The following is a 24,701-nucleotide window of genomic DNA, read 5'->3' as shown; positions in this document are numbered from 1 at the left end:
AAGGGAAATCGTTTTCAGGTTAACTGGCTAAGCGTGACTTTTGAAAATTCAGGTTAAGAAATCGTTTTCATAATAACATATGAACTTCATCGGTGTTATTGATTGATGACATGGAGTCCTACCAGTGGACAGAAAATACGTATGCAACCGTGTCTTCGCTGCTCTTTTATTATTATTATTATTATTATTTCTGTTTTTCCCCCCATCCAGAGAGGAATACGATGATTGCTAAAAAAAAGAGTAAATCTTATATAGACTGACAGTTTATTCACTATCATCGTTAAATGAAGTGTAGTGGGGCCAATTCACCGGAGCCACGTGTCAGTTCGGCCCTGGTGACCTAGCAGTTCGGACAGATTAGCTCGGGCAGAAGGCATGACAGTTCGCGCATAGCCGCCACCTCTTAGCTAGGTGAGCCTAGTGGGCCGCGGCTCCCGAACCTTTCGGAGCTAGCAGACGAAATCCTAGAAGGACTCCCTCCTCAGCAGGACTCCTATTCCTATAAGGAAACTTCTACCACGAGGCCTATAAATATGGCACAACAAAACAATACGAGATACGCCGTCTACCGTATTTACGCTGTTGCTTTACTCTTAAGCTTTTACTGACTTGACCGTCGGAGCTATTCCGGGGAACTAGCCTCGCCGTTAGTCTTTCTTGTAGGCCGTTAGTAGGCCAGTTAGCTTACCTCACTAGTATCAGTTCGCTCAGCCCGCTGCTGCTCAGTTCGGAACGTGCTCTCGACAGTCGCATCAAATACCACATAAGTGAAATTAAGATTTGAAATTTAAATTTAGCATATGTGGTATTCATCTGAGTATCACAATGTATACACTGTCAGTACATACAAGATTAATCCAAAAAAAAAAGTTTGAAGAAGAAAAGTAAGAAATCCTCCCACACGTGAAAATTATGAAAAATAATTTGACTGGTATCTCCATGCCAACTTAATTTGAACATCAAATGAATTATTAAGGTATTTTCAAAAGGAACTGTCAAAAGTACAGATATACTAGCAAAGCAAAATTAAATATCCATCTCTTAAGCCAGACTGGAACTATGGTTCTGCACTGAAGCGCCGACAGCCCCATGCCAAATTGGTCAAAAGAATCAAGACCCCTGTTCAAAATTAACAAAAACTAAATGATTTTGCATGAAGAAGGTTAAGAATCTAACAGATCCACACACACAGTCCGATTAATATAATGAACTGCCTGCAGTTTCCTATTTGGTCATGCGGAGGGAGGAAAATTGAGACGCATATCTCTTCTCTTTGCAATTAAAAACGACAAATAGAAACCACCACTTGGACTCGCCTTAATTTCTCAAGACAAAGAAAGAGAGAAATTTTCCCTTGGAGAAATGGTACAAAATATAATTTGGAGTCAAGTATGAACTTCCAAATTAGCTGGTAATTAAGTATCAAATCTGCCCAAAGCTGAATGCCATCCCATCCAGTTGACAAAAAGCCGAATGCCATCCAGTTGACAAATGAACTTTTTATTGCGTGAGGGAATAGCCATTTTTTAGTTCTAAATTTTTACTTTGACTTGTAGCAGAGATATTGTAGAATAAAGAATTTCTAGTTTTGTTAACAGTACTTGAAAAAAAAAAGGTTACTGCTGCGCCTGCAACAACTTATTTATGCATTCATGCAAGCGTTCTATATATATATATACATATATGATATATGTGTGTATGTATGTATCAATCAGCATTGGATCCCTTCTGTGCCTAGACAGCCCCATGTGTGTTTATTCCCAAAAACATGGAATTGTTTGGCTGCAGGGCTTGGGCACTTTTCCATCGGTTGGTCAAGCATGATAATCCAAGTATTCATTAACGGTAAGAATAATGCGTGGCAGGAGGGAAGGGAAAGAAAACAAAGGAAATATCCAAATCGGGTACGTACTACAAACATTTATTTCCTGGCAAAAGGATAATAATTTGAGACATGAGCAAGAACGCCACATTCTGCTTACTGATCAATGTGGAAAAACGGCAAATCAAGTTGCAGCATATGATCTTTGACGTGTGGAGTTCTCTTTTTTCTTTTTCGGTGAAAACTGTTGGTGTTTGGTTGATTAAAATAGGAATTGATGAATATACCCCGAAATCATAGGGATGGAATGGACAAAGCAAATGAAGTTTTCCAAATATTCTTTACGTGGGTGGTGATGCTACATAGGTAGCTTGAAAATGTAACACTAGGACGCGTTTTAAGGAGAAGGACTTGCCAACTAATAATTCTTGTGATCTGTATATAATACCCAATAATTTAAGTTGTTAGCCAACAAAACCATATCTAGTACTCTAGGGGAATAAAGAAAAGAATATCTATATCTATCTATATATATATATAGTCAGTCCTCTACAGTGCATACATCGGGGAGAGAAAGGTGGAATCTATGCTACGGAATGGATGGATGAAAGTGATGTCGTTTGTGGTCGGACTTTCATTTTATGTAATTTTATGTTATATAATCTTCCCTCATCACAACCCCACAACCGCCCCCCCCAAACCCCTGAATTAGGGTTTAGATCTGATTAAGATATACTATAATATAAGTCGCCTGTTTCCCTAGGTTTGCATGTTTTTTATACAAAACACACGTACTACATACATAACATACGTATTATACAAAGCAAAGTACCAAATTACACTAGAGACTAGACTAATTCAATTGGAAGAGAAAGGTGGTTTTATGGATTGGCTGCCCCAAACAGCCCCCCTCCCCCGCTTTGGGGGGGTTGGAATATGGGAACTTTGGGGACCCTACGGGTGGGGTATGAGAACAAGAAGAATAATTCAAGTTGGAGTAGGATCCGAATGCATGAGGCCAAAAGCAGTTAAATTATTTTTATGTGTTGGGATATACTTTATCGCATAATAATGTGTGTTTTTTCTAATTGATTATTAGTGCATTAAGAGAGGGTGGACCACTCAAAGTCAGCTCCGAAAAGGACACTTGAAACTTTCTTCCAAAGCTGTTCTTCGTGTACGGTCTCTCTCTCTTTTTTTTTTTTTTTTACACTTTGAGCTTTACCTCAAAGTTTATACATTTGAGTTAAAAAGGTCCATACACAAATGTAGGGTTTGGATGCTTCAAAAAAAAAAAAAAAAAGCATATAATAAATAGCTGATGATGTTTGTAATAATGACTACATATATAGTAGTAAATGTTATCACGGGTTGGAATGTGAAGCATGAAAAGCATGGCCATATGGGAATTGGGAAACTATGGCCCAAATGTTTGTTTGCACCCCGCAACCCGTTCTCGAACACGGACGAAGAAAAGAAATTTTCATTTTAAATCACAGGATTGTACACATTTTTGTTTTGTAACGATGAAAAAGAATCCTGAAAGTGGTAAAATTACAGCGTTTTTTTTTTCCTTCCATCTACACAGAATTATACTGTTGGGTTCCTCTTCTGCATGTGCCCGAGGAGATATAGATATAGTGCAATATTTCTAACACCATCTCGTGAGTCGAAAGTGAATAAAAATAATTAACTCGCAGACGATGAACAAATATACTGCTCAATTTATTTTTTTTTAATTTTTGGTCATAAATCAACAATGATTGCTGCCGTACTGCGTGATTAATCCAAAGCTAATTAATTACGGAGTACGGTACACTTGCCTTTTGTTACTACTAACTTAACATAACAGGATTCGATCGTACGTTCTTTTTGGTGGCTATGACAAAGAGCAAGCAAACAATAATACATATTGACGTACATTATACTTGTTCTATGCTGCTTCCAATCCAGGACGTTTGCTGCCGTAAATTCCTCTAACTACGTACGCGAGAGAGATGTATAAGTAAAACCATGCCTGTGTACTCTTTTTTTGGAGTGTTTTTGTCCCTCTGTTCGATGCATGCAGACCATCTTACACGTAATGGTTGTACAACGCTTTTATGAAAATACACCATCAATTATGTGTGTACCCGGTTGTACAACACTTTTATGTATACATGTATATATATATATATATATAGATTTTTCTATCGTACTTTATGGACACTCATTCATACACTTCCACATGATCTATCATGTATATACATATATTAACAATTAATATTTTTTTTTATATTTATACAGTTTGCCTAATTAATTCCCTTGCATTTATGCATTTTTCTAATTAATTTTCTATTTCTAAAATTCTAACTCGTGAAATATATCTTATCGGTGTCTACAGGGCACCCATTAGACAGACTCTATGTATGTATGTATGTATATTGCTCTTTCCACATGTTTATATATAAAGTAACCAATTGGCCTTACATCACCTCAACTTTGTTCACTTTTCAAATATCACCTAAAATTAACGTATCAACTTTGTTCACTTTTCAAACTTTGTTCACTCTTCAAATATCACCTAAAATTAACGTACTTATTAATAATTCAATTAATCGCAACCAAAGTTTCTACTTTCTAGAATTGCTCAACTTGAAAGGTGCATGTTCCAAGATTTGTTTACTCCGTTTTTAGAAATTTCTAGGCATCTCTAATATCGCTGACATTTGCATCTACCAATAAAGATTTGATTCTTTTGAAGCATTCCTTTTCCCCGCCGCTCAAAATCATTCCTTACCATCAAGATTATTGTCACGAAAATGAGATTTTTGGATACACAGTAGTGACAGTACCCTTAAGCACTAATCCCCAACAAAGAAAAAATCTTAACCACTAACACATTTATTTTAGCAGCTTCGAAGCCCCTTAATTACCACCCTCCCCCCCCTCCTTTAGCCATTATTTGAAAGAATATTTTGTTCACACATTTATTTCATCAATCTGTCAGGTGGTGTTTGGATTGTAGCTTTTTACTTAAGGTGGTCATATTTTTCAGTCATTTTTTTATTTTATATCCGTCAAGTAGCATCGATATATATATATATATATATTTTTTACAAAAGGTACAAAAAGTAGCCAGGCAGCCAGCCATCCAAAGGAGACCTCCCACATGAGATAAGTTGTGATTGGTTTATCGCCATGGAAATAGACAAAGGAAGCAATCCTGTGATGATCAGGGAAACCGTGACACCATAGTTGGACGTCTTCGAAATAGAACAGCCAACAGGACCATGCGTGCACCAAACCACATTATTGGACTCCAGTACATATGAATTACGAGCAGTAGTACCTTGGCTGCGAATGGTTGTACTATCAGAGAACAATAAAAAGGACCCCACAGAGGAGGGAGTGGTATCACGGACGACTGTTACCCACGAAAGTACCTCGGGAAATTCAATTCAATTCTTCATTTTCTCTGTCTTACTAATTCTTAAACAGCAACAGCAGCAGCAGCGGCTGTCTCTCTCTCCACCCTCGCCCTGACTGACCCCTGATCGATGGATGACGAGTCTCCTCTCCTGACATTTTTCCCCTCCGGCCCACACTGCAATTTTGTATCCTCTCACTTGGGGTCCAACCTTTAATTATGCTGTAATCATTTTATACCTGATCGGGTCGGGGGGTGCTGTAAAAGGCAATCTACTTTCTTTTTACTTTCTACGAAAAATATATCATTGCCTTCCACACGTTTGTCAAAGAAAGTTTTTTTCTTTAATAATAAAAAATTCACCATCCTTTGACCTTTCTCTTCACTCTTTTAGCCTCTCAGGCCTTAGCCTCAGGTCCACAAGCTTAAGCTTGATGATATTTGCAGTTTTGCACCTGCAGTCTTGTCTGCAGTCTGTGAAACAACAACCCAACAAGTCTTTCTTCTAAAGGAAAATTTGTACCTCAATTAGGGCTAGTTTCAACGGAATTTCTTATCGGGCAATTTGAAGTAAAATTAGGAAAACAAACTACTAATAACAAGCGGAAATCTCCTTTTTTTTTTTGGGTGGACTCGGCTTCGTTTTGTTATTCCTCTTCTTTATTCTTTATTGTATAGTTTAGCTAGTAAAAGTTCATGTTATATCATCACAATAAAACGTTCTTATGTATAAGTCAAAAAAAAAAATTGTAATTCATACATTTCAACGGATATTCTGAAAAACACTCGTATTTTCAACTAACAATATAGAATTCGAAATAAACTTTCAGCGTATTATACTTTACAAATCATACATTAATTTTTGGTGAAATCTAAAATTTATGTAGCACGGTAAGCATAATTAATGACATCCTTCGGAGTTACATATATACAAATTAGCAACCACATATGTCATACATAAATTGATACATACGAAAATAATAAGGTGATAAAATTTTAATGTCATACACGATGATAAGAGTTAGATTAATTGTACTAATATTATTTTTGGTTCCACAATTTAGAAATACTTTCACACTATTCAGGTATGACTTTATATATGTAATTGTGCAAAATATGCACTCTTTTTTTGCCACAATTTTACCCTTACTATTGAAAAAAAATCGTACAATATGCATATGTATAACATCTCTAAATTAAATATTGATGCGTGTAATATGAGATGTTATAGAGATGCCAAATGCCAATGTTAACCACATAGATACTAAGAAAACATAGTGCAAGGTATTGTGCAAATCTACATTCGCATTTATTGCTTCAAGTACATGTAAATTCAATTAATAGTTATTGAATCTTAAGGAAACAAAAAAGAATTAAAACATGATGTTAAGGAAACAAAAAAGAATTAAAACATGATGTTTATATAAGAGAAATATCAATATAATAAAAAATGGCACAGAGAGTGGCACAGGATGTGGGACAAAAGATCCGTTGCGATGTAAATTTCGTTATTACGTTAAAGAATCTCCTTAAATTAGGAATTCCAGGTTTATAAGTTGTCTTTTTGTCTGTGGAGAAAAGAAAAGAAAAGAGGAAAGAAGAGAAATAGTTAAGCCACCTACATTAATTAGAGCTTGCTATAAATAGCTCCAAGCTCAGCTAGAAGGATGATGTCTATTTAGAGTATGTAATTGTACGTATCACTAGTTATAGCAAACTTACACATTTAGGGTTGGAAACATAAATTTAAGCGTCAGTGTGAACATAACACTTGATGTGCTCAAATCTGAAGACGCCAAACCAATCAATGACGACGAACAATATACTCTGTCACTTTACCGTGTCAATAAAAATAAACTTTTCGATTGACCATCTGCGCATCATATGGACAACATCATTGCAGCAGTATTATTTTAGTAGTATCAAAATATGAAAAGAACAGAATTGAGTCTTGATTTCGCATAAAACTTTAGAATTTAAATCTACTAGCTCCATGAGTTCTCAAAGCACAATACGACTACTTCGGAACATATATAAGCGGGAGTGGATGTTGTTAATCTGCAAATTTTCAGATTTTGAAGTTCAGAGAATATTATTAATTCTCAAAAGAGAGAGAAACAAGAAACAAAACAAAAAAAAAAAAAAATCTTGTTCAAGTTCAACAATTTATGAATATTACAGAACTAAGGTAGCACACAAATACAATATATAGTTTCCTAACTCATAACCATGAAATTCATTTGATAAGAGATTAATAAAAACCCCCCATCACCTGGTAATTAAAGTAACCTTATAAAACTCAATATTTGACGCAGTAGAGTGATGTTCTCCTTCCAGAAAAGGTAAATTCAATACTGACAATTGTTATGCATCTCAGTTCAAACATGAGAATGCATTAATAAACTCGATGCTCCGAAGCGTTCAAAAAAAAAAAATTCCACAAAAATCGTACTACTGCAGAATATGTCCAGCATTTAGCTCTTTTTTCTATTTAAAGTTTCCAAATTTCCGAAGAATCTGAACCGTTCCTCAATATTTCATAGATCTTGATAAATAGAGAATTTGGCTCGGAATGCTGCATAAGTGTTGACACAGAGCTCTACACATTCTGTTGAACAGCATACAGCCAATATATACATAATAAGTGCCTGTATAGGATTATACTCCATAGTGGATATACAAGGGGGAGGTGGGGCCCATCTGCTAAATCCATGGCTGACCGACTTTGAAAATTGTGGGTAAGATAAAAGGTGAGAGGACGTGGGGTGGAGAGGGAAGCTTGCAAGTTTGTGGAAGCGAGATTGAGATAGATAGAGAGAAAGAGCAGCCGGTTAGAAAAAGAGTGGAAATATTCTCTTTAGCTTTCGAGGGTTTTTTTGGTGTTTTCTTCTGAAATCAAAACAAAGGTCCGAAGTGTTTTCGGATCTCTCTCCCTCTGCAAGGAAAGTGTCCGAAGTGTTTTTCTAGATTATTGTTTGTTTTTTGCTTTTTATATTACGATATCAAGCTTGTTTTGTTGGGTGTTTTGTGTGTGCTCTCTTGTTCTTTTGGCACAATCTGATAAGCCCGTCCCTCGTAAGATCTGGGTAATACACTAATACTACCAAAGTTTTATCTGTTTGTATCTGGAGAAACTCACTCTTGCTCCTGCTTCTTCTTTTGTTTCCTAGCAGACAAGCAGTCAGCCAAGCTAGTGTTGGAAGCTATCAACTGGTGGGATAACCGGAGTTTTTAGCTTCCAAAAGCTAGTTTTTGTGTCCACTAAGCCAAGAGAAAATCCTTACCCTTAACACCCCCCCACCCCCCTCAATCCCAATCCCAACCCCAACATATATTCATTTTCCTTATGCTAGTCATGTCTGCAAATATGTTTACAGTTCCCCCTTCAGTCAATGGCTTTTCTCCAGAGCCAGCTGATACGAACCCTACTAGCAGTACTTCCAATCCCAAATCCAACTCCACCACCACTAACCCAGCTGGCAAAAAGAAGAGAAATCTACCAGGAAACCCAGGTAAAGAGGAGACAAGCCTTAAATTTCAGTTGCTATAAGCTTTCTGATTTAATTCACTTGGCAAATGAATTGGCATGCACCCTTTTTAATATGTGCTTTGGTTATCATGTAGCTGATGTAAGTGTTAGGACTATATTAGACCACGGAGCCTAAACTGGAAAGACTTTCAATTAATTTCCCACCCTTGGTTCTTCTTAAAATTAGATCCAGATGCTGAAGTTATGGCTCTCTCGCCCAAGACCCTTATGGCAACGAACAGATTCATATGCGAAATTTGCAACAAGGGTTTCCAAAGAGAACAAAACTTGCAGCTTCATAGAAGGGGGCACAATCTTCCATGGAAGCTTAAACAAAGGACTACTAAAGAGCCAGTGAAGAGGAAGGTGTACATATGCCCAGAAAAGACATGCGTCCACCACGACCCGTCTCGAGCACTCGGGGACCTCACCGGGATAAAGAAGCATTTCAGCAGGAAGCACGGGGAGAAGAAGTGGAAGTGTGAGAAATGTTCAAAGAAGTACGCAGTTCAATCGGACTGGAAAGCTCATTCTAAGACTTGCGGGACTAGAGAGTATAAATGCGACTGTGGAACGCTCTTTTCCAGGTACTAGCACTGGTACTATATATTTAGTATTTCTTTCCCTCTTTTGCAAACTTCGCAATCCTCAAATGAAATCCTTGTTTGATCGAGAATATTTGTCTGTTGAAATAAATGCAACTAGTAATGATGTCAAGACATTTGTGGTTGGAACTGAATTAATTGCCGAGAAATCATTAGGATGAGTCAAGTTGTTTTCGAATTAAATGAGGGCGTTTCTAGTTTATTTTATTTTTCTCCATTTACTACAGAAAAGACAGCTTTATCACGCATAGAGCTTTCTGCGATGCCTTAGCTGAAGAAAGTGCAAGAATTACTTCTGTTGCGGCCAATAATTTCAACTTCAAAACTGATCAGCAGCATTTAAATGGTGGTGCTCTGCTAAATCATCCGGGTAGTTTTCCTCACGGACTGAGCGGTCCAACTGGGATTTCACAAATTGGGGTAGACTTTGCAACTGGAAATCAGCTCAAGCCTAGACTTTCATTGTGGTTGGATCAAGCTAGCAATCATCAGCTCAATCACGCTGATATGCCCCCAAGCCAAAATCTCTACATGCCCTCGGCTTCACACCATGACATCATGCAAATGTCGTCGGCCGCTGATGTCTTTGGCAATTATGGCATGCCTTGGCAGCAGCTGGAAAAGAGTAGCGCACCACCGTCATCAGCACCATCGTCTTCCGCAGCAAATCTCTCCTTATCGCCGATGATGCCCCAACAAGTCTTAAAGGATGAAGGAGCCGGAGGCAGCATTAATACCCAAACCCTTTCTTCTTTGTACTCGCCTGGTGCTGCCAGTAACAATGATATCAGTCATTCAAAATCTTCGGCGACGCCAATGTCGGCCACTGCCCTTCTCCAGAAGGCAGCTCAGATGGGGTCATCTAAAAGCACCGCAGCAATCTTCGGCAATGGCTTCGGCATAATGAACCCCTCCTCTTCGTCGTCTTCTCCTGCTGCTGCTGCTAATATGATTGCTTTTAGCAGTGGTTTAGCGCAAAATAGGACAGAGATGATGCAGGTTTTCGGGAAGCAAACGGACAATATGATGGGCGGGGGTTCGAATATGACTTCGTCAACCAGTTCCACGTTAACCAATAATCTGGATCATCAGCCCATGGTGCAAACCAGTACTGCCGCAGACAGCCAATCTGTGGCTTCCTTGGGCGGTTTTCATCGTCACCCGGGATTCAATGCAGTCGTCGAACACGCAAGTCTAACCAGAGATTTTCTGGGAATGGGAGGAGACGGCGGACGTCCATTCTTGCCACACGAGCTTGCTAAATTTGCCTCAATGAGTTCAGCCATGGGTTTGGGGCATTTCAGTAGCAATCACTAGCTAAGAATTATAAATGTTTCCTTTCTTTTGGGTTCTGCTTTTCTTTTTATTATTTTTCTTCCTTTTTTTCACAATCGTTTCGTGTCTGGAAGTCAAAACTAATAATATGTAAAAATGGCTGTACGTACTTGGTACAACTAGAATGCAACCTTACCTTATGATCAGGTGGCCTATTCACCAAAATGTATAGGCCAGGGTGAGCTAGATTTGTTGATAATTATCTGTACTGGTGCCTAGCCTCCACGAGGCCTCCGCAACCAAAAATGAAAGGAAACAAGAGAGAGAGAGAGAGAGAATGAGAGCGGGAGAAGGTAGACGTAGGCATTGCGACAAAGGGATGATGATGAAAGAAAATTAGATGGGTAGGTTATGGTTTTGTGGCCGGTTTGATGATTGACGGGTGGGGGACTAATTTAATGAATGTTGGGAATGGGACGGGAGAAATCAGAAATACTACTGAGAAGAGCATGCAATTTGATTTGATTTGGGAGCATGCACAAGCGGCAACTGGGCCTAAATGCATGTTGTTTACTTCTTCTTGTTCACATCTGCACGGCCTGACTTCCTTCCTCTGCGTCCCTGAGCTGTGTGCTATGTGGTCTCCTCTTGTTTGTTTGCTTCCTTCCTTTCTTTTTTCCCCAAAAACAGTGACTGTGGGTGTAATAGGGTCGCATCGCTATCGCGACTGCTATTTCTTTCTCATTTTGGAGCCAGAACGGCACGGAATACTACGAGATTCGTTGTTGACACAACACGTCAAGGTAATCCAACGGCCCCATGTCGTCAATGTCTGTTGCCTCCTTTAAAATTCTTTTCAAGTAGTATAATTGCTACGAGTACGTAGTCTCTCTCTGCCTTCTTTCATATATATTTTGTCTTCTGACAATGAAATGGTGGCCTTTTTTTTTTAATTTTTTTCTTCTCTTGCCGTTTTTGCCTTTCTTTAGATTATTGTTTCACTCAACGAGTTAATCAAAACTTAAACATGGTATATAATTGGTTTTGATATTTAGGAAGAAATGGCCAGGGCATGCATGCCCGTAAACCGCAATGGAATTTCTTTTTTTCTTTTTTTTTTACGTTGTTCGGATTAATTGTCCATCACTTTTCCATCCATAAAACTGTAACTTGAATCCAAATAAACAGTACCTACCGCTGTTGATCTTTATATAAAAGAAAGATAGATAAATTACTCCTACAGAATTTGCTTTCCAGTTTAAATAATCCGCCTTCAACAGCCAAACTATATATGGACATGAATCCCAGATTTCAAGGAGAAACCACAGCTGCCTACTCACACTTTGGTTTTGTACTAAGGCAAGTATATACATTGACGGGGCCTTTGACTTCAGCTTGGGATTAGATCAGGAAAGGAGGACTTGTTTTTCAAAACTATTCCATAGAAAAGCGCAGGAATTAGAAAAGAAGATGAGAGGCCGGCAGAGAGTCGCTTTGGAACTTAGCTAAGGCTTTTTTTATTTATAAATAATTAAAAAAAAGAGGGTCTGGGAAACAGCGCGGTCGTCTTTCTATGACTTTGATCGTGTTCTACACAATAAATTTACCTTTGTTTACTAAAACTCCAAAAAGTGAAGTAAGAAATTCAAGGCAGCTATGTATACTATATAGTATAAAGTAGCCTTTTCATGGTGATCCGTGGATATGGAACATAGAGATGGCAACCTTTTCGGGGGAGGCTGTGTTTTCTCGGAGGGACAGTTTTTGACTTTCCAATACACCCTTTTTTTTTATTTTTGGTTGGGCACTGTAATTTAATTCATCAGATAGAACCTGGGACTGAGAGCGAGAGGCTGCGAGGTCCTTCCTTCCTCCTTTCCTATATTATTATTAGTTACATTACATGCACATATAGGTCGTTTTGACATTAACGTCAAAGTTCAAATCAAACCTTCTAATTAAACAGTCAAGCCCCCGATGGCTTTCCTCAGCCTACTCATATTGGATAAACAAACCCGAAGAAGAAAACGAAAGACTAATTGAGAGCTTTGGTTGAAAAGGACTACAGCATTATCGTGATGTCAAGAGGGCTTCTTTTTTTAAAAAAAAAAAAAAAAATCCTCATCTCTCCTATTCCTGGTTTCTTTTATTTATCCCTAGAATTGACTGGTGGTTGTGTCGCCACTGACTTTTTCGAACTTGGACGGTTCCGTGACCGGCTAATCCCTGATTCTGTGCCCCTCTTTCTTTCTTTTTTTTTTTTGTTTATTAAATTACCAAACCAGGCGAAATGAAACCTGTTAATAAAAAAGATGATAAAATGAACAAAATATTAAATTACGACTTTTTTTTTTGCATGTGTGTTTTCATGCAGATGTGGTGGCGTTCTGCTAATTCCAAGAACTTTCTACTTGCTCTAACGAAATCTTCAGCTAAATAGATTTCGTGGCATGAATTCTTTTAATAGCTGATGTTGATTTGTGCAACGGAATATGACAAGTCAAAGCCAGGGTAGGATTGCGGAATTACATGCAAAAATTAGAAGAATAATAATTCAATTGGCAATTAGAACAGCTAATACGTCCTTGTCAAATGTCAATTTTTGAGCTGGAAATTAGACAAATTGCATTATTATTATCATTATTTTTCCCCAGGCCGAAACGACGGTACAACATTTAACGACTCAATATCACTTTGCGTGATGCTTAAACACTCGATCGAGATGGGTATATACCAGGAAAATGCAAATTTAATGCTGCTTTGTTCGTTTCTCAAGTACTTTCGGTCTGCTTTTTTCTTGCCCACCTCGCTCAAGTAGTTTAGAACTAGTCAAGAAAAGAATCACCCTTGAAGCCGTTGGGTCCTTGCACAGACCCTTATTTATTTTTTGAGTTTTAAATAGCGTCATCATTTTGTTATTTCGTGTGACTTTAATAAGTCCATTTTCTTTAATATATATATATATATTAGATTTGGCTTTTTAGAGCGTGTGATTGTTTAGTTATAGTGTTAAATTTGCAACGTGAGTTAGATGCTAGGCCTTGTTTCATAGTCCAATTCAATACTTAAATTTAATGGATTCAGATCTTAACATATCCAGACACGTTTGATGACAAAAAATTGAACATCTAATTAATTAAATAATAAATTATTTACTTATTGCTTAATGTGAAATGAATCAGATTTAGTACTTAACACTTCAATAACTTAATGAACTCAGATTTCAATTTTAACAAATGCACCCTCACCGTAAAATCGTGTACTTGAGATTAGTACACAAACAACCAAGCATATCGCTCACTCCATATGTTGTTCCTATGTTTTCTCTAATAAATAAGTTCGTTAATTATTTTCAAATTAACATTTTCCAGTTCTCACTATTTCTTTTTGCTTCATGTGCAATTTTCCAAGTCCCGACCGATAAACTTACTCTTTCGTTGTTAATTATTGTTTCTTTTTTGGTTAAGGGGAAAAACAAGAAAAAAGAGAGTTTTAAAAGAAATTTTCGGGAACTTTTTACCGTCCCTCACCTAATTTTCGTACCAGCTGAACAGGAGGGTTTTACGTGCCACTTTGAGTTATTTTGGTTACTTGACTGTTGCAGCGTGACGGAAGATGCGATGATTGGTCCAAATTTATCAATCATGTTTACTCGCTGGGCCCTAGAGTTAGAAATGGGGTCCCAACTCGCCTGAGTTGGAAATTTATTTGCTTGGCGAGTTGATTGATTCTTTATCCCTATATGCATTTTTTTGTGTAAGAAATGAATTATCACTGTCAAGAAAGTGCTGTAGCAAGGCCGTGGTAGTACGGCATTGGTAGCGCGGCCTAATGAATCGAGGCTCTTGTTGTAAGTTACAGCTTTGGTCCTCCGTGTCTTTTTTATTTAATTTTGGGGTGGAACTCTTGTCTAAGATCTTGTTTGATAACCTAATTCAACACTTAAATTTAATGAAATTAAATTATTACTTTAATATAATCAAATCTTAACATATTCTGATCATTTGATAACCAAAAATTAAACATATAAATTAATTAAATGGCACTGAATTTTATAGACAAAATTTGCACTTAAAATTAAGTGATAAACTATTCACTTATCGCTGAATGTGATAGACATTCAAATATATTTGATTTAATATTTAACAATTCAATAATTTAATAAATTCAAATTTAGATTCAGACTTTAATTTTTAAATTTCAGTTTTATCAAATATACCGTAACTTTTACGAGACTAATATATTTACGGATCGAGGGCTAAATGATTTTGAATCCCACATTCGACTGTGTTAAGACGAGAATCCTCCTGGGAGCACTCGATGAATGGCCCACAGAGCCACATCATTTTTGGCCCAAAAACAGCAGCTAGGATTCCGACCCACAAACTCTTGAATCTTGATAAAGGCCGAAGAGCATCACCACCACTCCAACTCGCACGCCCAAGACCAACATCAAAACGTTTGAAAAATACTTAGCCTCCTTAGTACTCTTTATTTTTCCAATTTCATTCTATTTGTCAAAACTCCCAAATATATATCCAATTAGCTCCTGAATAACAAGGATAGAATTCAATTAGGCCATATTTGATAATTCAATTCAGCACTTAAATTTAATGGATCCAGATCTTAATATGTTTCGATGTATTTGATAACAAAAATTTAAACATTTGAATTAATTAAGTAGCACTGAATTTCCTAAATAAAATTTACTCCAAAAAACAAGTAATAAGTTTCTATTCACACGTCGTACAAATTTGTTTATGATATTAATCAACAACCTTTAATGCAAGTAACGGCAGGAAATGTTTTTATCATTGAATTGGTTAAATTTTATAGTTATGTGAATATAAAGTTTTCTTTTGACTTTTAACATTGCATGTATTATATTACTATCAAGCAAGCCGATGATTTAAAACGTATTATCAAACTCTAGTTTTTCTCTCAAATTTAAGGAAAAAAAAAAGGATGATCATTCTCGTCGCATAAATCACCTGAGGTTCATGCTAGACCAAAGCCAATAGCAAAAAATGGGCAGACAAGACAATTGATTCCGATTGACAAATGAACTTTGAGTTTAGTCGTTGAACTAAATAATTAGTAGTACTAGTACCTAATTACCAACTAGGACCGTTTGGTGGAGAGAGAGGAAAGCTCTTTCCTCGTGGCGTCCTGTGATTAGCCATGCACTGCCAGTTAAATAGAGGGCAAGAACACGTGGAACCTAATGATAGGTGAGTTTAACGTGGAATGACGTGCAGAGTTCCTAGCGTAGTACATGATTACCAACAGGTGTGAGCGAAAAAAAAAAAAGTAATAAATGAAGTTCCGGGTAAACAGGTGTAGATGAACAAACACAAGAACAAGATTCAAGAAAGCCTCTCACGTTACGACTCCGTCCCCTCTGCTGGCCCAAATTCAGATTCAACCCAACATCTTAGCAAAAGTTTTATTTTCCAGCGGCTCCCGCTCTCATTGTTTCTCTCAATCGTCTACCCCGTATACGTGCTCGACCAGCTCAGACGGACGGTCTTAAGTCTTAACCGACGACGCCGACGACAATAACACTATATAAATATAAAACAGTGTGAGGGTTGAATTGTGGAATTGAAGGGCTGCGAAGAGAAAGAAAGTGATGAGGAGGCAGTGGTCGGCGGCGGCGGTGGATTTGATAGCTTGTGGAGGCTTTGCGTTCACCATATTCCTACTCAATTTCGTATTGGTTTGCCAATTGCTCCTCCTTCACCCACTTGTTTCGGCATTGGGTATAACCTTTTTGTTGTCTTTTCTATCTATAGCAGGACTACCAATAACTTCCTCGCCATCTCTTTTTAATATTCGATGAATAGAATGAAAGTACCGAAAATCTGTATATGTTGATTAGCAGTACTTTTCTGATTAGTTCATCAACCTTGTCAGTCAAAGATTCGATCTTTCTTAGTGCGTTTCACTGGGTTGCTATGGCGGTTTAATTGTTTATCTGACACTGTTGCTAAAATATTGTAGTACTTGGTATCTAGTTACATTTAGCTATGTGTCTTTAAGATGGTACTTTCGGATTATGAGAGAGCTTCCATGCTTGATGAGATATGAAACCTAACTTGTTTTGCCAGTAATGTGCAAAGGACTAAACTGCCACTACTTACTTCTCCAATGTCAGTTCTTCTATTTCTTTGGCTCCTGGTTTTGCTGCACTCTTGCAGTTCAGAGTATCATTTGCAGTGCTTTCACTACAGGCAATTGTCAGAAGAAGACCATTAGAGCATAAGCATGGATGTTTTCTGCACACTTTTAAGTTACTTTTCTCTGTTGTAGTCATATAGTGTGCACTACCCTGAAAAATAATGATTTTGAATTGGATTTTTATAATGAAGCTTGACTTTTTGCTCTGCTGTTTCCTAAAGATGACTAGTGAGCTAGACCTGTGGTTTCAGCATTACATTTTATGCAGTAACTGCACCAGGAGTGCTATAGATAGCTTATACCCCAAGATTTAATTTTTACTGTCGATGACTTGAGTAAAAAGTGCATTCAGATGCTAAATGGTTCTCTAGAATTCAAGTCATTCCTGTATGCATCAAGATTTATGCTTAAATATACAGCTAATGATTTATTCTTTCTTATGCGTATTGCTTGTCAATTTCATGGTGATGAAGTGCAGAGTCTTGTTTTTGCATCTTGATAATGGGTTAGATACGAGTCTGATTCAGCAGTCCATCAGGGTTTGAACTTTTTAGTGTTAATTCCCAGATGGCAAACCTGGTGATGTTGCCGCATTGTTTCAAAGAGTTTCAGAAAGTGTAAAAGTCAAGAAATATACTGAGGCCCTTGACGACCTCAAAGCTGCCATAGATGCAGATCCGGCTCTTTCAGAAGCATATTGGCATCAAGCATCTATTCTTCGTCAGTTGTGCAGGTTTCCTTCTGAAAATATTGTAATCTACTGCATTTTGAATAAAAGCAAATCAGGACCCTACTCTAGTATATTACTGATGTTTCTTACATTAATAGATTTAATTGTCTTCCATTTTTGGGTTTGAAATAAGGATTTGTGAATAGGTGTCCAGTAGGACTTCTGCAAGTTTACTTGAACATGAATACATTGTTTCTGGTTGCTTCTTGTTGTTCCATGGTCACTGGCAAATCTAAACAGTACTGCCTGCCCTCTTCCCTCTTAATAACCCCTGCTTACATGTTTCCAAGGAGCTGAAAACCTTTTCTTTTGGTTCTATCCATGATGTAACTCTATTTTTTTTTCTCGAATAAGTTCTCATGAATAAAATTTCTGTCTTCTACATGCTTGTATGGGCCTATGCCTAGATGTTCTTTGTTTGGTTTTCCCTTTTTGTTTTGTTGGATTCAATTCTTATAGTTCTGCCCTTTGTTTCAAAATTTTTTTTAGTTTTTCTTCTCTCTTAGTAGGAATCATGTGTATGTATCTTTCACATAGCTGCTGTGCTTCATCACCGAATCTCTTGCTTGATTTTTACATCAAAATTGTGTATCACAAAAGAGGTTGATTCTGGCTATTAAAGAAGAGATGTTTTAATCATTGTAATATTATATGTTGGACTGGATCTTCCTCCATTGTCCTGGTTCTGTCCTAGGCTCCCTCCCTCCCCCCCTTCCCCCCAAAAAAAAAAACTACCTCTCTCTCTCTCTCTCTCTCTCTTTCCAATATCTGATTTGAAAATTATATGATTCTGGCAGTTTTTGGCTGATGTAGATACGAGGAGTCAGAGAAAAGCTACAATAAATTTCTGGAGCTGAAACCAGGAAATTCAGCAGCAGAGAAGGAGCTATCTCAGTTGTCTCAGGCTCGGAGTGCTCTGAATTCAGCTTCAAATCTCTTTGATTCTGGTGATTTTACAAAAGCTTTGGAATACATTGATAAGGTGGTACTTGTTTTCTCTCCAGCATGCTCAAAGGTAATCGCAGTTATTTCTATGGTCATCTCATGTCTATAGTTTTTATACTCCGTTTTGTGTATAATCTATTGGTTGCTGCAGGCAAAAATGCTTAAAGTGAGGCTACTAATAGCAACCAAAGATTATTCAGGTGCAATATCAGAGGCAGGATACCTCCTTAAAGAGGATGAAGATAATTTAGATGCATTGCTGTTACGTGGGCGTGCCTATTACTACTTAGCTGATCATGATGTTGCTACAAGGTTTGTTGAGAAACATGATGGATCTGCTTTCTTCCTTCTCTAGGCCTGATAGGTTGGGGAAGGGGAGAGAAGGCTAATTCTGTGTGATACTACTTGGACTTCTGCTTAGCAGGATGTTTGATCTATTTTTTCTCAGGCATTACCAGAAGGGTCTTCGTCTAGACCCTGAGCACGGTGAACTTAAGAAAGCATATTTTGGATTGAAGAATCTACTCAAAAAGACCAAAAGTGTAAGTAAAAATGTTTTCTATACTTCTAGATTTTCCAAAGTATCTAAGAGATTTTCTGATTCTAGCTTGAGCTTGATGAGATTAATGCAGGCAGAGGACAATGCAAGCAAGGGAAAGCTTCGCCTTGCTGTGGAAGAATATAGAGCAGCACTTGCACTGGACCCAAATCACTCTGCGCATAATGTAAACCTTCATCTTGGTTTGTGTAAAGTCTTGGTCAAGCTTGGTAGAGGAAGCGATGCTGTATCAAGTTGTTCTGAAGCGCTTGAAATTGATGGGGAGCTTGTTGAGGCTTTGGTTCAGGTTTTTCTTTTTAGCTGGGCTCACTATTCTCTAAATTTTTAAAGATGGATATGGTTTTAATGTGAGAATGCTATCTATACTAGAGATGTGTGTTTTACTGGAAAGAACCTTTTAGCCAAATTTGATCAGTAGGTTTCTTATTCCATAAGTTTGGTTTATTTTTGCTTTCAGAGGGGTGAAGCTAAACTTTTAACCGAAGAATGGGAGGGAGCTGTGGCAGATCTGAAATTAGCAGCAGAGAAATCGCCTCAGGTTTGTCTTGCACTTAAATATCTTGAATTTTGTAGTATTAGGATGTTATCCTCTGTGGTCTGTGGCATAGCCAGGACCTTTGGCCGGGGGAGAAATGTCATATGTGTATTCTGCAGTTGGTTAGAGATGTTGTAATAACAAATTTGGCATGTTCTCCAATGCTACAGAATTGGAAATATACGTTGTGGTTCAATATAAACTTCATATGCAAATTAATTATTTGACTATATTATGCGTCATTTTTCAAAATCTGTGTCATCTCTCAATGAAATATCTTTTGAACTGTTCAGCAAGTCCAACATTTTTTTAAAAATATGGTGTATAACCCTTTTCCAGCTTCTATGGGGGGCAATTGTGGAGAGCAATGTGGTTATTCTCAAATATTAGGGGTACAAACACAGTGCAATTTGCAAGAATGCAAGAATAATATCTTTCTTTAGGTGATCTTGTTATTTTCAGAAAATCGAATTTAGCTCTGCCAGTTTGTATGGTGGTCTACTTTCTTCCATGTTTCTAACACAATCGGTTGTGTTTTGGTGTTTCACCAATTCATCCTGGGGTTTGAATGTTTGGTTGAGCTAATACTGGAATGGATTTAATTCATCCTTGTTCTAGTTTACACATAGAAATAAAGACCATAGAGACTGACCTTGGCCTCATAAAGTATTGTAGGCTTCTGGGAATAGGCCTTTTATTTGCTGTTTGGTACTTAGCATTTTTAATGAGAAAATCTTTGAAACTACAAATTGGATGTGATTGGTACATGAAATGATAAGCTTGTATGCTATTTTCTTGAGTTGGCTGAATTGTTCACAATCTAGATATCTGTAAGCTTTAGTGCTATAATTTAAAATTTTGATTTAATTGCTTAGGATATGAGTATTCGTGAAGTGCTGATGAAGGCAGAAAGATCTTTAAAGTTGAGCCAGCGGAAGGACTGGTACAAGATTTTGGGAGTTTCAAAAACTGCACCTGTCTCAGAAATAAAAAAGGCTTACAAGAAACTTGCATTGCAATGGCATCCCGATAAGAATGTTGACAATAGAGAAGAGGCAGAGGCCAAATTCAGAGAAATAGCAGCTGCATACGAGGTCTGTTTCAGAGCATGTCCTTTTATGTCTATCATTTTTTATGTGCTCTTGTGCAGTTAATTTCCGTGTTCAAATACTTAAAGCTGCAATGCATGAATATTTATTTTTTTAAAAAAATTCAAGTACCAGATTCACTGACATCGTACTTGGGAATGTTTTCTTGATTACAGTAGTGCAAATAAAAATGCTCTGGAGTTTTGTATTCTTATGGTCTCAATCAAAAATTCCATTTCTGAACAGCTATATGTTTCTCATTTTTGGAATTTTCTTCCTGATTTTGATTATAACTATAATCAGTTAAAATGAAGATCAACTACAGATTAGTTAACTTCCATAATGGATAAAAAAAAGGTTTGAGAGAAATCAGTGTGCTAGTTCTAAATGGAAAAGGATATTTTACGGCAACAGAAGGTTCTGTTCCATAACTCTCAGAAGACAATTTTCCTCTCTTCTCTAATTGGAAATATAAAGGATATTTATCGGTATTCTTGTAGCCAGATAATAGTTCTATGAGGAGTTGTTTTGATTGTAAGTTAGAACGAATAAGTCGGGACCCCTTGGTGTAAGAAACATGCTAGGAGTTGCAACAGATTTTTATCCGCAAGATGCAAGTTGTTTCTCCAAGAAAAGGCATCAATATTTGGAAAGTCCTGTCTCTCTTTGTTAATAATCATTTTTCTGATGATTTTTCTTTTCCTGTGCTTTTGAAAAGTTGGCCATCTTCCTACTGAGCTGAAATCTCTGGATGCTTTCTATGTTGAAAAGGAGACATGGCTGTGCAAGTCTTGCTTACATTGTTCTTTTTATTCTTGTCATTTCAGGTTTTGGGAGATGAGGAAAAGCGTGCCAGATATGATAGCGGTGAAGACATAGATGATATGGGTTCTGGAATGGGTGGTGGAGGATTTAATCCGTATGGTGGTGGGGGGCAACAATTTACCTTTCACTTTGAAGGAGGGTTTGAAGGAGGGTTTCCGGGTGGTGGCTTTCCTGGTGGATTTGGTGGTTTCCACTTTTAGCTGTGGTGATGTTTGTATTATTTGCTTTGTGCATCTGGAGAGAAGTACAGTAGGCAGATAATATTCTTTGTAAGAAATTTGAACTGACCGAATGGAAGGTCTATAGGGGATTGAACATGACAATCAATTTGTTGGCACAATTTTGCTTGGGGGATATTTAGTAATCCAGTAACAACTGGTCAAGGAAATAGATGATCCCTTGTATGAGCTGATACCAGGTCCTTTTTAATTGATAATCTGAGGATCGGTTGGCTTGATTGATCCCGTTTTGTTCCTCAAATGTCCACTAACAGAATCCTCGTGCAACAAAAGCGTACAGGAAAGAATTTCCTAATCATTGTTTTTCTTGAATCATTTCTGAAATGCTAACCATTATGTTTACACGTTTATTGCTTAAAAGGAATTTTGCTCAACTGCTTACAGATATATGTCTGCTTGTTTGGATCAGAATACGATAATTTCTTCTTTGAATTAGCTATGTTTGCATGATGTGCAATTGGCTGGTAGATCATATCTGCAGTAACTAATGCATGACTTGTGTTTGCTTCTAAACCTGCATGCGACAGCTCTATTGGAATAAGGTCTCCACTTGGGTAAGCTTCTGTAGCTGCTATACTTCTTGGCTACGGATATCCGGTGTTCTATCTTGCTTTTAAGCTAAAGCGGACCATGCTGTAAGCGCGCGCGGTTCCTTTTCCACATTTCAGAATATCGTTCTTGTCGGAAGTGTGTTGCTTTATAATCGTTTCAAATCAATTAGGTTTACGTCTATATGATCCCTGCTTTCCTTGTTGGGCTTGGAATGAAGCTTATACAGGGAACACGAATGATCTGTGGACACACCTTATCAATATAACAAAGCCTTCAAAACAGCAAATTCATATACATATTGCAAAAGAATAAATTGGCAATAGGAAATGAAAAGACAAGAAAAACAACCAAAGTAACAACACGCTGGCACACAGGCTTCCATCAACATCAGGTCCTCATCCGCTCATCCGATTAACCAAGATGCTGCCAGAAGTGCAAATGCGTAGGAAGCTTGAAGCAAGCCTTCATGGATTAGACTAATTGCACCTGAAGATTCAACGGGCTTTGCAGTGGATTGAGCCTTCTTGGGTTTTGAAGGTGCTGGAGCTGGTGCTGGAGGCGGAGATGGAGGTGGAGCAACGAAGAACCTTTGTGGAAGAAGTACTCGATCCACCTGATACACAGCAAGCTGGTTATCAGTGTACACTGTGCCAACAACTGATGCACTGGCAAAACCTGTGGTTAGGTTCACTGAAGCTGCTGATGTGGTCACATTGAGCGGAAACTGGCCGTAGTTAGTTCCACCAGCTTGTGTGCTCAATGGATTGCTCGCGGTTTGGAATTGTTGGACGGACATAAAAGAAGGAAGGACATGGGACTGTATCAATTGGGATTGCTGCTCGTTAGAGTAAGAGTTCAGGCTGCCTGCTTTGAGTTTTGCAAATGCAGAATCATCTGGGGCAAAGATGGTAAGGCCTTGCTCGGACTTGTTGAGCTGCATGTTGATTCGATCTGCAGATTGGGTGCTTTTCAGAAGGCGAATAAATGCAGAAAACCCACCGGCTTTTTCGAGGATTGCAGTGATATTGGTCGGGCCTGTGGGTGCAGGAGCCGCTGCTGGGGGTATTAGAATCGGTGCTGGGGGTGCTGGAACCGGTACTGGCGGTGCAGGAGCCGGTGCAGGGGACTGAGCAAGAATGGAGGTGAAATGGATGCAAAACAGCAAGAGAGAAGCAAATGTTGGCATTGCCTGCATCATCTCCATGGATGGGATAGGCGGGGGTTCCACTTACTTTTGTAGTAGTAACTAATAAAATAATTAATGGCCTCGTGAAAGTGTTTGGAAGAAGAAGGAAGCTGATCGAGTATGTTGGACGTGGGATGATTTGGTTGGGTATATATAGTGAGTTTAATTGATGGAATTTTCTTTCTTGCAAATTAAAACCCGAAAGTGAAATGGGGAAAAAGTTGAGTGGGGTATCGAAATCAGGGATTTAGCCTTTAGGTGGAAGGGTGCGATTTAAGGTGGCAGGAGATTTTGATGATGTTGAAGCAGCTGCGGCTTTGCTTGGCATGGGAGGAAAACCAGCTATTGGATTATGCCATTTTTCCATCGCCATCAATCATCATTTAGGCTAATCATAGACATATATACGACAGCTTCTTCCTGTGTTTTCAAACGAAAATGATTTTTCTCCAAAAATATATTTTATATATATATAAGAATACTTTTTCCTCTTGAAATCTGTGAAGTGGAAGTAATAAAAAGTTAATTTGCTTTTGGAAAGTCTGAGAAATGTGTCAGGATATATATATATATATATACACACACAGAGATTTATCCAGATGGAAAGCAAGAGAAATGTCAAAATCTTCTAGTTAGGCCGCCGTAATCCGTCTGATTAATGCATGTATAGCAGGAAATGCAAAGGTACATCCATTATTATCGACGTGGACGTGCGGAACAAACTTTTGTTCCGTAAACGGGCGTCCATCGCCGTTAAATCAATTGCTCCATTAATGCGTAACGATTGACGGCTCGACTGGACGCAGTTTTAATAGCCTAACACTATGGGCTTCAATATTGGCTGGGCCCTTTCTGCTAGGCTTCTTTATTATTACACTTCAGGGGCAACGTATGGGACGGCAAGGCACATGGTTTTGTTTGGTCTGTTGGGTGCCTGTCCTACAATTGGGCCTAATGCATTAAGCCCAATACCTGGAACCGGAGGCCAGCTCTATAGTCATCATGCACGCCTCTGCGTCCGCATCCGGCTGAAAAAGAGGATGCCGCAAATAAGATTTTGATCATGTAACGTGTTCTTGATTCATCCGTTGTGTATTTGCTTCACTAATTTTGGAAAACCTACTTGGTGAATACTTTTCGGTAAATATTAATTGTGTGATCTGGCTAGAATTTTTCAATAGCAATTGCACGATCCTACTTAGCGGCCAATACAATAACAAAG

General features: G+C 38.0%; 3 protein-coding genes across 3 annotated transcripts; 2 read left to right on the top strand and 1 right to left on the bottom strand.

Annotated features, from left to right (window-relative positions):
• Positions 1 to 8,022: 8,022 nt before the first annotated feature.
• On the top strand, positions 8,023 to 10,856 carry LOC113774727 (zinc finger protein JACKDAW). The gene is made up of 4 exons (XM_027319338.1): positions 8,023 to 8,317; positions 8,405 to 8,743; positions 8,948 to 9,347; positions 9,593 to 10,856. Exons 2-4 carry the CDS (start codon positions 8,578 to 8,580, stop codon positions 10,680 to 10,682), a joined length of 1,656 nt encoding a protein of 551 aa, XP_027175139.1. The 5' UTR covers positions 8,023 to 8,317; positions 8,405 to 8,577; the 3' UTR covers positions 10,683 to 10,856.
• A 5,138-nt stretch (positions 10,857 to 15,994) lies between these two features.
• Positions 15,995 to 21,976, top strand: LOC113775406 (dnaJ protein P58IPK homolog). Its single transcript, XM_027320264.1, has 9 exons — positions 15,995 to 16,402; positions 17,388 to 17,553; positions 18,364 to 18,565; positions 18,647 to 18,807; positions 18,944 to 19,037; positions 19,128 to 19,340; positions 19,512 to 19,592; positions 20,465 to 20,683; positions 21,505 to 21,976. Exons 1-9 carry the CDS (start codon positions 16,273 to 16,275, stop codon positions 21,700 to 21,702), a joined length of 1,464 nt encoding a protein of 487 aa, XP_027176065.1. The 5' UTR covers positions 15,995 to 16,272; the 3' UTR covers positions 21,703 to 21,976.
• A 577-nt stretch (positions 21,977 to 22,553) lies between these two features.
• Positions 22,554 to 23,578, bottom strand: LOC113775916 (fasciclin-like arabinogalactan protein 12). Its single transcript, XM_027320967.1, has one exon. It carries the CDS (start codon positions 23,495 to 23,497, stop codon positions 22,697 to 22,699), a length of 801 nt encoding a protein of 266 aa, XP_027176768.1. The 5' UTR covers positions 23,498 to 23,578; the 3' UTR covers positions 22,554 to 22,696.
• Between the last annotated feature and the right edge of the window lie 1,123 nt (positions 23,579 to 24,701).

Source organism: Coffea eugenioides, chromosome 6, assembly GCF_003713205.1.
Source record: "Coffea eugenioides isolate CCC68of chromosome 6, Ceug_1.0, whole genome shotgun sequence".
Classification (NCBI taxonomy): Eukaryota; Viridiplantae; Streptophyta; class Magnoliopsida; order Gentianales; family Rubiaceae; genus Coffea; species Coffea eugenioides.
This window is presented reverse-complemented; position numbering and strand designations above follow the sequence as displayed.